Below are 13489 nucleotides of genomic sequence, written 5' to 3'. Positions count from 1 at the left end.
ACAACATGTAATCAGGAGACGTTACTGAGCACGAGTATGAATGGAGAAGCTGAATCAATGGGAATTTATGTATGGATATCATTATTCATATAGGCCTATAAAATAGTGAACTTTAACTAAGAACGTTTACTCAAGTAAGTGGCCTAGGCTACATTTATTCAAGCATAAGTACAAATTTGAGTTACTTACTTTACTTGAGTCTATTTGTTTTTCATACCACTTTCTATTTCTACTCCCTACATTAAGAGAGAAATGTACTTTTTACTCCATTACATTTATCTCACGGCTTTAGTTACTATTTACTTTTAGAAATTAAAATTTGCACAACATGTGTAAGCTAGGTCATATAAAATACTATGTTTTATTATAAGTCAAACTATCAACAATATATCGGCCAAGGACAGCTGAAACGATTAACCGATTAAACACTTTAATGATTGACAGTTACAGTTTGGTTCGTTTCCAGTTTCTAAAATGTGAGGATTTTCTGCACTGACTAGGCCTACTTTTACTTTCCTTATTTTAAGTAGCCTAAATTTAACTGATAATACTTTCATAATTTTACTTAAGTAACATTTTCAATGCAGCACTTTAACTTGTAACAAAATATTTACAGTGTTAGTAGGCCTACTTTTACTTAAGTAGAGGATCTATTGAATACACCACTGCATGTTACTAACACTGATCCAGCAATAAAACAAACATACATCTAAGCAGGTTATTATTTATTTATAAGTTATATATTATTATTAATGTTATTTTTCTATTATAATTATTATTGTTATAACATGCATTAGCTGTTGGCTTGAATGCCAACCCGCTTAAAAGACCCATCTTGACAATTTGTCAATTTGTTCCTTTGTAATTTGGTAAAATGTACTTTTATTTGGGAATATGAACCACTAAAGCACAATATATGATGCAGGCTTTACCGGATGACTACTAGTGGTAGAAAGTAACTAAGTGGCCAACATTAAAAGTACTGTTCTGAAGTAAAACTTTTGAGCCACTTTTACTTTACTTCTACTACTTCACTACATTAATTAAGTGTAGATCTCAGTTACTTTTCAGATGAATATGACAAAATATTGTAGACAAACACAATGTTGGATGTGTAAGGTGTTCTATGTGCAGAACAAATAAAAATAGGCATCCTGTATAGTGTTTCATCTGGCCACAGCATGTCTTGAACACTGCAGCTATGTTCTCCAGCCCTGAAAAGCTTCTCCAGCTATATCTGCACGTGCATCTTCCATAGCTTGCAGAAGTGGTACAGTATTTGTGTCTTCGGATTGCTGTAATATATGTTACTGTGAACCTGTTTGAGCTTGGTTGTGCTCTCTGCCCGACCTTCCTCATTGTTAGCAAAGTGGTCCAAATCTCATCAGAGATTATTGCCCATTATGGTCTTGCTCTTCTTCTTTCTCATTCTCCCCCTATTACTGCACTAACACTCCTCTTGCCACTCTCTCTCCTATGTTGGTCAAAACACAAGAGCTCACCTGTGGCCCTTTTATTGCTAAAGCTCTGATTGCTAATGGAACAAATGTGTGACTAGTGTTTGCCCATGGGAGGAGTCAAAGTGGATAGGAAATTTAAGCGTAACATTTTAAGGCAGTGTGTTGCTTGTGAACACAATATATTGTATTTAAGAAGATCATGCGAAGTGTAAACAATTTTGTGTAGTGTTTTAAAAAATGTTTGGTCCAGAACTGCAATCTGTGTGTAAAGCAGGACATGTGCTTGTAGCAGATTTGGTTCAGGTCTTGGTACATTGGTTACATGTTGTGGTCATTGTGTCTCAAGTACCAGAAAGTAGAGGATCTAAATACTTCTTCCCTGATGATTACCCTGCTTGATCTGTGCTTCTGTCTGGAAGAGGGTCCCTGGATCAAAATACATGGAGTTAAATTGTTAACTTAGGTTCAGGAGCAGGGCCACGCCTAAACCACACCTCTAATCACCAGACAAACCTACATATACTGTTCTACGCAGCCAGGCTTGTGTCTCTGATTGCTTGACCACCCTTCCTTTCCCTCTCCTTCATCCATCTTCCCCCTCTTCCCTTCCTGCTCCAAATCTCTCTCATGTCTCTTCTAGGTACCGGCTGGGGCTCTGTAAACTATTTGCACAAAAACTGCTTCTGAGACGGAACCCCCACTCTGAGTCTCCTCCACCCGGTCATCACACATCCTCCCAGACCAGCCATCAGACGACATCCACATCAATTTTGCACATTCATAATGTTCATAAAATCTTTAACTAACACATGGTTGTGGCGTGGTCCATGCTAGTGAACTTAATCGTCATGCGGGTGAGGACGAGACAGATTGCACAGCAGCTCATTTTTGCCCCAGGCCTGATGACATGAGATCAGTCACATGTGTTTCCACAGTTAAAAGCAAATTGAAAACATTTTTTATTATATCAGGCTTATGATTAGTTAGTGAATGTGTATGTCTGACTGTGTGTGTGTCTGAGTTTTGGGCTATATGTCTCAAAGGTACATGATGGGACAGTCTCAGGTTTTGTTTTTTTGTAATTATCATTCATTTATTTATTAGAGGTTAGTGATGATTAAAACCGCCCCGCTGTCTGGAGGGAGGGAGCTTTGTCAAGTCTGAGAAAGAAAAAAAAAACTGATGTTGTCATCAGGTTATCTCTGCTTGGGCTTGAGACTTCATTTCTTTTTTTAACTTTAAACTGAAAGTACGAAGTTTGAAAGAATTAATGTTTATTAGGCAACTACCAATTCCACAAAGCCAATATTCAGCTCATTACAGAGCCAGTGTTTTGTGTTACCTTTCAAACTCTTTAAGTAATGACAATGTATTGTGTTATTACATTATTTAGGAGAATCCTTGGTATTAACGTACAAAAAAAAAACATTAGACACACTTGTGGCACCTACTTTTGTTGTGCTTTTGTTGAAAGTTCGCCTTTAGAAATCCGTACAAGGGCTACCATACAAGGAAGCAGTTGCTATGCAACCAGAGCCGCGTCTTCTCTCTATGTCACACAATGGCTGAAAGAAGTTGCGATAAAAAGGTAAGTCGTCTCAACCCGTTGTCTCGCAGGTTTGCAGCGTCATTGTTTCATGTTTATCGTTCAAATGTTTACCTGAACTGTTTGTGTACTGGCAGCAAAAGTTAAAACCTAGCTAGCTAATTATTTGTTTTCAACGGGTGAACTCACTAGCCAACAGAGAACACTAGCTAGCTAAGCTAACTGCTCCGCTAACATTATGGTTGGCTGGCTAATAGACGGCTCACCAACTCTGTCTCTTCCAAAATTCTGTGGAAGAAAATGTGCGTTATGAATCATAATTTATATGAATGCTGTGGCTGAAAAATAGACAGGACAAGCTAATCCCATGCAGTCGTGATTGTGTCCAAACATCGGTCATACATTGCTTTCATTCAATGTTCCCATTACGAAAACATGTAGCTAATGCAAAGGGGCAAACCATAGCGAATTAATGTTACAATGGTGCTCTCTGCTGCTCTGTCTCGTTTAGCCCACGAAACGTCTGTCCTCCAGCAGTAAGGCTGACAGGTCCAAGAGGGTCGAAGGAAGACCGCCTGCAAAATCGGTATCTGGTCCCACGATGAAGAACCCTGATGACCTTTTTGCTAAGGAAGAGCATTACAAGTAAGACCTGTTCCAATAGCTGCTGGCTTTGCTTTGATTCAATTTGAATGCTTTTATGTAAAAGGCCTTTTGATAAACCCTTCTGATTAATTTTGGTTTATTATTTGTAATCTCTTTTGGTGTAGTTGAACTTTATTGGACTCCTGCTTCAGTTGATTCTGTCAAAAAACCCGGAGAGACATTCCTCCTGTGTAAAATTACAATTAAAAATCTTAAGTGACTTTAACTTAACATTTTTTTAAATGCCTCTAATTACCTTAAGATCACAAGTAAGAAAGTTAAAATTCCATTAACGATCAACAGAGGGTTTTCTCTCTGTCTGTCTTATTTCCTTCAGACTTTTAAATGCAGAGCTGGAAGCCAAAACAGCAGATCTAGTAAGGCAGGCAGAACAACTTATGGTAAGTTATCAGCATGTTCACATTAATGAGTTGAACTATAACACATTTGCTGAGACCTGCTCTAAAAGGGAATCTGGCTCTTGGTGTTTATTGGATTTTAGAGAGAACAGAGTGAAGTTCTGGCAAAACCGTTATCCACCCTCCTGCTCACGGACATTGAGGATGAAGAGAAGCCAAGGTAATAGCTATCTGAGGCTCAGATCTTTGGAGGCTTCAGGCATGCCACAGGAACGACTGTTGTGACGTTTTTTCATGTGAAGCCTCCATACAGACCATTCAAATATTCATTGTTAATTAAAGCAGTGTAAGAGAAAATATTCAATCAACAACAGTACCAATTTCTTTCATTTTCTTTGTATATATATATTTATTTATCCATTCACCTACAGGATAATAAAGCCTCAACAGTGCCCTGTACAGGAGCCCGGTGTGAAGGTACCAGTTCAGTTTCTAAAGTTCAGCTGTCTGTAATTATAAAATCTGCGGACACTTTGTTCAACAGACACTAGTTTTCAAACCACGTGTATAATGTAGGCCTACATTGATGTATTTCTTCTTTTTTTTTTTTTACATATTTGCCTTGTTTTTCTTGACAGATGAGCAAAAGAAGAGTCAAATCAACATCACCCAACATGTGTTCTGGAAAACAAGGAAATGAGCTTCACAGGAAAACAGCGTAAGTTTGATTGTAAATCATTTGGTTTACTTGAAGTTTTTTTACATAAGAGTGAACCATAGCCATAACCAAAATTATTCATGACAAAAGCAAATGATACTTACTAAAAGAAAAGTTACGTCATAAACGTATGATTTGTTTATCATTTTTTATGACACGTTCATGACAGTGTCATATCACTCGTATATAGATACCTCCAAGTAAAGTGTATCCGATCATATTTAGGTCCATTTCCAACAATTTTCATTTATAAGAAAATAACATGGTGTAGGACATACATAAAGGTCACAATGTTGATTTCAGAATCCCAAAGATGTCTCATGTGGATGATTTAGCAGCCGTGGCAGACTCAGCTGATTGTTTCCTGGCTGAGACGATACGTAGCATGGAGGAGAAGATGGACGACACCGGGATTCATGAAAATGTTGTGGATGATGTGGCTAACGCTGGAGACAATATAGGATCAGGTATGCCTATGTCACTTTGTGAAAAGTAAACCCCAGTTTTATTCATTAATAGAGAGGAATAATATCAAATTAAAATTTGTTTTGCAAATATGCATGTAACGTGAGGGGTTTGATATGTGGTGGTTGTTTCCCTGGATGGAGACGGGTAACTTTGTCAAGCAGAACTTTACTGTTCTTCACACTTTATCAGCGCTACAATATTAACACTTCCTCGTTTTACTTAATCACATGTAGCCGAACTAACCAATCAGGCGATAGCAGAACTTAGACTTAGGTAAACGTGAGGAAAACCAGAGGTAGATTCTTTATTGCTGATGTAGATAATTAAACATGTAAATATGTAAGTACTGACTATACATTGTCAGTAAATGAACTCAAATATATGAATTGACTTGTAAAGGGTACATTTATATAAAGACATGTTATTTTGTCTTAGAATTACCAAAAAACTCCACAGGTTTTAACAAGCCATTTATTTCACTGTCATACAATCTGTATTTTATGATATGCGAGTTCTGAATGTATTTGATGACAATAAATTATACATTCACATGTTATACTGGGGGGGGGTAGGGCTTCCACGTCTAATTGTGTTGCTCTGTTGTGTTTTGTTAAGGCGTTGCAGATGCTCAAATACGAGTTCTGAAGGCAAAACTACGGATCATGCAAGAGGAACTGGATCAACTCTCATGTGAATACTATAAAAAGGTACAGTAATGTAAAATGTGGAGATGAACTATGATTCCACTAGGACTGTTATTGCCCCTGCTTATCAGCAGAGGGGGACAAAGCCTCATTCAAACAGCTGTGAACCATCCAGTGAGGGGGAAAAAAAAGAGATGGTTTTAAACTCAAATAGTGACAGCATTGTTTGTAGATAACATTGCGTTTCTGTTGTTGCAGGATGACGAAAACGCTAAACTTAGTGCAAAAATGAAGGAGCTTGAGGAGGATCGAGCCAGACTGCAGAAAACAACAAACATCCAGCAGACACAGATTGAGAAGCACAGAGCTTTGGCTCTGGAGTCGGACAAAAAAAGTGACGGCCTTCAAGCGCAAGTGTCCGCTTTAAACAAGGTCTGTAAAAGACTGACAGTAGACTGCAACATATCAATGCTTTCTTAACAACAAACTGTTAAATGTGACACCATCTTCTAGGGGTGCATGATTAAGAAAATGTCATGATTCCATTCAAAACTGATTCCCAAAAATAATTCACAGTATGTAAATGTAGTTACTTTTCCAATGTGATCGTATATAAGTTATTACAAAAAGTAAATATATATATACATATAAATCGATTTTTGGAATTCTATGAAACTTTGAATCTATAGAGCTTGAATCACAACACAAATTTGAATAGATTTTTTTTGCACACCCCTATCATCTTCCATTACTCATGTGAACTGCTCATGTGTGATCACTTCCTGTCTGTGCAGGAAATAGAAAATCTGAATAGATCCCAGAAACAAGCAGCGGGCGTCCACAGCACTGTGGAGGTTCGCCTGAACAGAGCCTTGGAGGAGGTGGAGAGGTTAAAGACTCAACTCAGCAAGATGAAACAGATGAACAAGGTAAGCAAATTACAGTGCTGATAAACACATGATCTAATTATTCAAATTAGATTTTCTTTTTATTACTTCCAGACATTCATTGCAGGAATAACCTAAACAAATAAAACTGAATCCAGTGTGCATTTATTATAATTGAAATTATACAGAGTAACAACCATATCAAATGTGATGTAATGACACATAATTAAGAAAAGAACACATTTATAGCAATCACAGAGAATTGAATCTTTATTTGAATAAAAATCTATTCCACTTGTATAAGGCATAGCGGCAACAAATTGTAATACAACAATCTAATTGTTTAATATGGCTATTTTAAAGTCATGTAATTACCAGGGTCTTAGTATTGTAGTTTTGAGATCAAAAGAAAAATGATAATGCATCATTTTAGAGAACACATCCTCCATAAAGTGATGTTAATAACGGGGAGAGATAACCTGACCTGTACAACAGAACTGTAGCATGCAGGGACATCAGGAGGCTCTCATGTGTTTTAGCAGCTGCATGTGAAGCTGCACAGTAGACTTGACTGACATTTAAAGATGGAAAGAGGAAAGTTCATTTAGCTCTTTAGATTTACATAAATTAACGGCTTCAACTGAATATCAGTTTTAATTGTTTGCAAATGAGACCTCAGGTTGCACAAATGTTAGGACCTGCTCAACTTCTGCTAACTTCAGTCTTTAAAATGATTTGGAAATTAGGACAAGATAAGCGAAGAACATCAGAGTAAAGAAAATCTACTTGCTGAAAACAAAATGCTCAAAAAACAGAAAGCAGAACTCATCGTGGGTTTCAAGAAACAGCTCAAGCTGATTGACATTCTCAGACGACAAAAGGTAAGCGTGTCTGCTCTGTCCCATTCCCCGGGGATCTCCACCGTCATCGTCGAAATCTCAACTGAGTTTTTGCTTTTTGTGCAGATGCATTTGGAAGCTGCTAAGCTGCTGTCGTTCACAGAAGAAGAGTTCATGAAAGCTCTAGACTGGGGGAGGTCAGAAACACGGAGAGGTTCAGAAGTATAGAAGACCTGGAATTCAGAGGGAATTTAGAGATTTGTCTCACAATTATGATCACATTTAGCCACCGGACAACCTCACATCTTTTCTGGAATGATTTTAATTATCCTGTCAACTGAAATCCTAATAAATGAAAACATGTCCTAAGATGATTTTGTTATATATGAATGCTAAACAATCATGAATTCTGAGAAATGAAGAATGTTGTCACAAAGAATTGCGTCTTAGCACACTGTAACCTTAAACTGCCATGTATAGTGCCATAGTATGCAATTCAATTTAATTAATTAAAAAATGAATCGTCGCCTTCCCAGCCGTCGTCAGAAAAGATGTCTGCCTGCCGTGTTTTAAAGTTTTTTCTGAAGTCTTCATCAAAGTGCTCCAGGTCGTCCTCACGGAGCAAGCCCTGAGGATAAATACACTCATGGTCATATACTTGTTTTAATTACAGAAGACACAAACCTGTGGAACTTTACTTATGATTCATACACTGCATCATACCTTCGGTAGGTATCCAAGGAGTTTTGTTGCGTGGCGTTTAAGAAGTCGCTGCCTCTCCTCTTCAATTATCTGCCGACGCAGCGCCTCCCTCTCCTGCTCAATCGCTCTCTCCTTAGCCTCCAGCTCCTTTAAGAGAGAGATCGATGTTATTGTCAAAGCATGTCATTCCAAACTGATATTACAGTCACAGACGCACAGTGTAATATTTACAATGTGTTCTGCTTATGTTCCTCAACTAAATCTTTCACTCCCCCCCCCCCCCCCCCCCCCCAATTATGCACAGTGGTTCGTACCATGTCAGCCTCGTGCTGCCGTCTTCTGTCCTCGATCAGTTTCTCCACCTCGCGCCTGTGCTCAAGCTGCTTCATGCGTCGTTTCTGAGCGTTCATCTGCTCCAGCCGATCGTCCTCTGCGAACTTAGCCATCATCATCTTCCTGAAGGCTTCCTCTTCCTCTTTCTCGGCCTGCCTCCGCATCTCTTTGAAAGCCATCTGCTGCTGGCAGGTCTGCTGCATCATCAGCCTCTGTCGGATTTTCTTCTCCATCTCTTCCTGTTAGACGGAAGTTCAAAAAAATACATTAATATCATTTATTTGCGCTTATAAATTCAAGCCCCGGAGCAATCAGGAGTCCGTGTCTTGTCTCATGATGGTCTTTTTTTAAATTGTTTTTACAATAAAAATATGAATCAATAGTTACTACATGTAATCATTACTTGCACCCCTATTATTAGAAAATAGTCAGGTCGGCTGAGCATGGATGCTTATAAAGTGAGACAGTAAAGCGATGATACTTACAAGGTCTCTCTGCCTGTTAGCCTCTTCTTGTTCTTCTAAATAAAGTTCCTCCCGGACTCGCTCCATCTCCTCACGCTGCTGCCTCTCCTCTTTGATCTTCTCAGACAGCTAGAGGATAACAGAGAGGAGTGATTCTTGGTGCCAAACACAGGCACGTGCTACTAAATGAACAGATAAAAATATACGGCATATAAAAAGAAAGTTGTCCCAACTATTTTATGAAGATGCTCCTTAGCTTCTTCTCTCTCTTTGATCTTAGCCATTCTGTTCTCCTCCATGTGCTCCTGATGGCTCGCAAACTCCATGATGCGTTTGTTCTCTGCCTCGATCTTTTCTTGCTCCATGCGCCTCCACTCGGCCTGCTGTTTCTTGAATTCTTCAATGTGCTGCTGAGTGGCTTTGACCTTCTCCAGTTTCAGCTGTCTCTCCCTTCAAGGAAAAATATATTTTTTTAAATAAATCCAGCATACTACCAAAGTCTTTTGGTAGGAAACATGCTATAGTCACTATATTTATGCACCAGTGAGTGAATGAAAAACGTTTTACTTGAATGCAAAGGCAATTTCGCAGTTCAATTTATATTAAATGATTTTTTTCCTCACACTAATATCTTATGCTTTGACTGCTGTTTATCAAAGAAGTTCCTGGATGCATCGTGCTTTCCTGTCTTTAAAGACTTTAAAGGTCCCATGGCATAAAACTTTTACTTTACTTTGAGTTTTTTTGACATTAATATGAGTTCCCCCAGCCTGCCTGTGGTCCCCCAGTGGCTAGAAATGGCGATAGGTGTGACCGAGCCCCGGGGATCCTGCTCTGCCTTTGACAAAATGAAAGCTCAGATGGGCTGATCTGGAATCTGGTTACCTCCCCTTTCTCTGCTTTGTCCGCCCAGAGAATTTGGCCCACCCATGAGAGAGAGACATCATGGCTTTCAAACGAGCAAAGTGGCAATTGGTCAAGCCCCCCCCCCCCCTCAATAGCTACAGACACAGAAATGGCACATACTAAGGGAAGTTCATAGTGGGGCTGGCTCCAGTGGCTGTATTCTGCACCAAGGCTGAATTTTGGGAAAGAGACTTCCGATACAGTATTAGGGGACCACTAAGGTCTATTTAAAAGCATCCAAAACCACCATGTCATGGGACCTTTAAGAATTTGGAAAGCAAAGGACTCACATCTGATCCTCCTCGTAAATCTTCCTGACAATCTCATCGACCATGAGTTTCTCTTTGAGGAACTCCTCGTATGCCTCTTGTCTCTTGCGCTCCCTCTCCACGAGTTGCTGCTCCAGCTGTCTCTGATACTGCGCCAGCTCCTCGTGGCGTTTCTGCTCCAGCTTCTGCTTCTCGACGGCGGCTCGCTCACGTTCACTCTTCATCTTGCGAGCTAAGTCCGCCTCCTCACGCTAATGTCAGAAAAAAATAGCATGTATTTAGAATCCTGTAAAGGTAAGGAGCTAGGAGGAATAACAATCTTTTTTACTACTTTGATAAATATGGGCCCTGATGCATAAAGCTAATCAAACCTTTTGTCAACAAACTATATATAATGAATAGTCCCTTAATGCATTTTCTATATTGAACAAGAATGGATTACTGCCCGGTGGCTAATATGCAAAGAAAAGCACCCAGAGTTATTTAAAGTACAATATTTTGAGGAACAGACTAAATAGACATCTTTCACAACAAGCAGTTGAGATTGGTTGTTTTTTGGTAAATTACTGAAATGAATGACAGTGCTCACCATTGTGTCAAACCTCATAGCTTCCTGCTCAGCAATCTGTGCAGCTCTTTCCTTATTCACATATGCAGACTTCAGCTTTGTCTCCAGCTCTCGAAGCTCAATGCTGAAAAATATTCATATGTAAATATAAAACATATTTCAAAATCCCCCCCCCCCCCCAAAAAACTGTCCCATGCCCTCTAAAAATTCCCATCATCATTATTATTGACCCTAGCTAACATGTGTTCATGCTATACTACTGTATTTCTAACATAAATTCCATCCACTTTTTAATATCCAGGGGAGATGTATTTTTTCGATAATCTCAGAATGATTCGAGGTAACCACCCCAACATTTATCACTGTGAAGTCATACTTAGAAATAATAGGCATTTCTGTTTGGTCACCCAGTTTACATAAATGTGGTATTTAAATAGGAGTTAAACAAAAATAATGAAGAACCCAAAGCAGACACAGATGACACAAAAGCAACAAGTGGTGCATGTGTATATTAACCCAGAATATACAGTAATGTACAGTCTCGTTAATGTAGTAGGTGTGCGTACCTGTTCTCTTTAATATACTGCCTCATTTTCTCTTCTCTTTGGGTCTCATAGTTGATGCGGGCCAGCTCTTTAGCCATTCTCTCCTCTTGTTCAAGTTGCTTTTCTCGATTTATTTTCTCCTCCTCTGCCTGCAAGTCAGGTTTAATTATGATAATCTGCATCTGAGTTTAGGTAAATTACAAGTAATATCATGATGATACAGTGTGTTTTTGTGTTGTGTAAAGCCCTGCTTTTCAAATTTGGGATCTGGAGCCACCAATGGGCTGTGGTTTTGGCAAATGCCAATAACAAATAAATAAACTATTGATAAATGTAGACTATTGTCCATTTCCTCATAAACTCCCCATGTTAACCACAAAAGGCGGTTGCTTTAAAAACAAAAAATTCTTGTTTTTACCTGTTTCAAACACCTTAATTGGAATCCACATTTGTGATTTCTTTTCAGCAGAAATTAAAGGACAGTTCAGTCTAATTATCAGATCAAGTTCTACTCTACAATAAAATAAACATTCCTTCCCACCAGAAAAGGACGCATCTCTGTAGAACAAACAGACAAATGTTCAGTACACAGGGATGAATGCGTGGATGGGATAGACTATAAACAGGAATTACCTCTTGGGGATTAATGAAGTTTTCTGTATCTGTATCTGAAAATGTTCTGGAACTGAACCTCAAAATAAGTAAAAAACAAAAACAAAGTCTATTTAACAATTATATTAAATTTCCTCGTAATACTTGTATGACCTCTTTAATGTAGTCATAACAGTACAGCAGACGATTCAAAGAAATCCTGACACCATCTCCATGACCACCTCATTTCTTTGCACTACAGTTATTCGGTCATATTGTACAATGTATACACATTGCTATATTGCTTTTCTTCAAAACTACTATTACTTAAGTATTTTAATTCTACATTTATTTATTTATATTTAACTGTATATTTTATATTGCCTTTTTTTAAACAAACTGTGTGGCATGAGGTAGGCTGCAAATGAACTTTACTGTGAAATCCTGTATAGTATGACAACAAAGCTAATCCGTGTGCTTTGTAGTTGTTTCAGCTATAACGGTCACAAGTGTCTGTTCTGCTCTTAGACAAGAAACGGAGATGTCAGGCTCTGGAACACAGTTTGCTGCTGGAGGTCGCAAGAACTTTTTCTAACAAAACATAATTGAGACTATAGCAACTTGTTAACTATATAACATTATCCGCACAACAGAATACCATTCAGTACCTTCAGCAGAGCGGTCTCCGTTTGCCTCTCCTTGAGTTCGTCCTGCACCTGTCGCAGGTATCTCCTCTTCTCATAGTTCTGCTCGTCCCGCACACCGGCCTGCAGCTGCCGTTCTCTGTCCACACGCCGGGCCTCCTGCTGCCTGAGCTGCTCCTGGTTCTGGCGCTGAGACATTAACCTCTGCTGCTGGCTGTACGCCCAGTTACGACTCTGTCCCAGTGAAAAGGACACATAAGAAACCATTTAAACTAAGTAGGTAGCGTTAAGCAATAACAAATGATGCGTTAACATTGTGGTTTGTAGCAGTGAAGCTAACGTTAACGCTAACTTCGGTTTGGCAACAGGGATTTACCATATTTGCGGTGCTTTCGTCGATTCCCGCCTTTTTTTGAACTAAAGCCTCCTAACTCGTTAATGCGTTAACAATTTTGGATTAATTAACTTGCATTTCATTTCGATGCACGGTCGTCAGGAGCGAGTAATTAGCCGTTGTTAACCTAAGATGACGCTGGGTTTCCTAGGTTGTTTGGCGTTTCGTTGTCCTGGCAACGCCGCGGTCCCTCTACGTTCAGCCAATTAAAACGAACGTTGACAATGACGTCTGGTCCGGGAAAAACAAAAGTGCGAGTCTCCTGCACATCACGAGACATCAACGATCGAACATTTTGTAATACTAAGTCAGAATCAGTTTTGCACTTATTTGATTTTTTTTAATGTATATTTGTACATATAACGTACAGTATATACTTATAAAATGTCTTCAATAACACTGGTCATTCTGTTGCAGTTGTGAAGACTGATTGTTACATTAAATCTTTGTTTTGTTGCCTAAATGTGTTAATTTTACATACACAGCAACATTGCCCTGAACTGTAAT

General features: G+C 38.9%; 2 protein-coding genes across 2 annotated transcripts; one reads left to right on the top strand and one right to left on the bottom strand.

The window, feature by feature from the left end:
- The first annotated feature begins 3006 nt into the window (after positions 1-3006).
- tex9 (testis expressed 9) lies at positions 3007-7920 on the top strand. Its single transcript, XM_034875956.1, is given in 13 exon segments — positions 3007-3046; positions 3049-3077; positions 3518-3651; positions 3989-4052; positions 4154-4230; positions 4442-4487; positions 4649-4728; positions 5032-5195; positions 5812-5903; positions 6099-6272; positions 6635-6769; positions 7474-7608; positions 7693-7920. Coding segments are annotated over 13 exon segments (1257 nt in total). The 5' UTR covers positions 3007-3021; the 3' UTR covers positions 7795-7920.
- Positions 7677-13184, bottom strand: mns1 (meiosis-specific nuclear structural 1). The gene is made up of 10 exons (XM_034875949.1): positions 12965-13184; positions 12613-12822; positions 11375-11502; positions 10830-10932; positions 10262-10491; positions 9299-9515; positions 9087-9194; positions 8583-8840; positions 8290-8415; positions 7677-8194 (listed from the first exon to the last, which is right to left on the bottom strand). The coding sequence occupies exons 1-10, from the start codon at positions 12965-12967 to the stop codon at positions 8072-8074; spliced, it is 1506 nt and encodes a 501-aa protein (XP_034731840.1). The 5' UTR covers positions 12968-13184; the 3' UTR covers positions 7677-8071.
- Positions 13185-13489: the final 305 nt, after the last annotated feature.

This window comes from Etheostoma cragini, chromosome 1 (genome assembly GCF_013103735.1).
Source record: "Etheostoma cragini isolate CJK2018 chromosome 1, CSU_Ecrag_1.0, whole genome shotgun sequence".
NCBI classification, from domain to species: domain Eukaryota; kingdom Metazoa; phylum Chordata; class Actinopteri; order Perciformes; family Percidae; genus Etheostoma; species Etheostoma cragini.
Note: the sequence above shows the minus strand (reverse complement) of the source record. Positions and strands in the feature narration are given on the sequence as shown.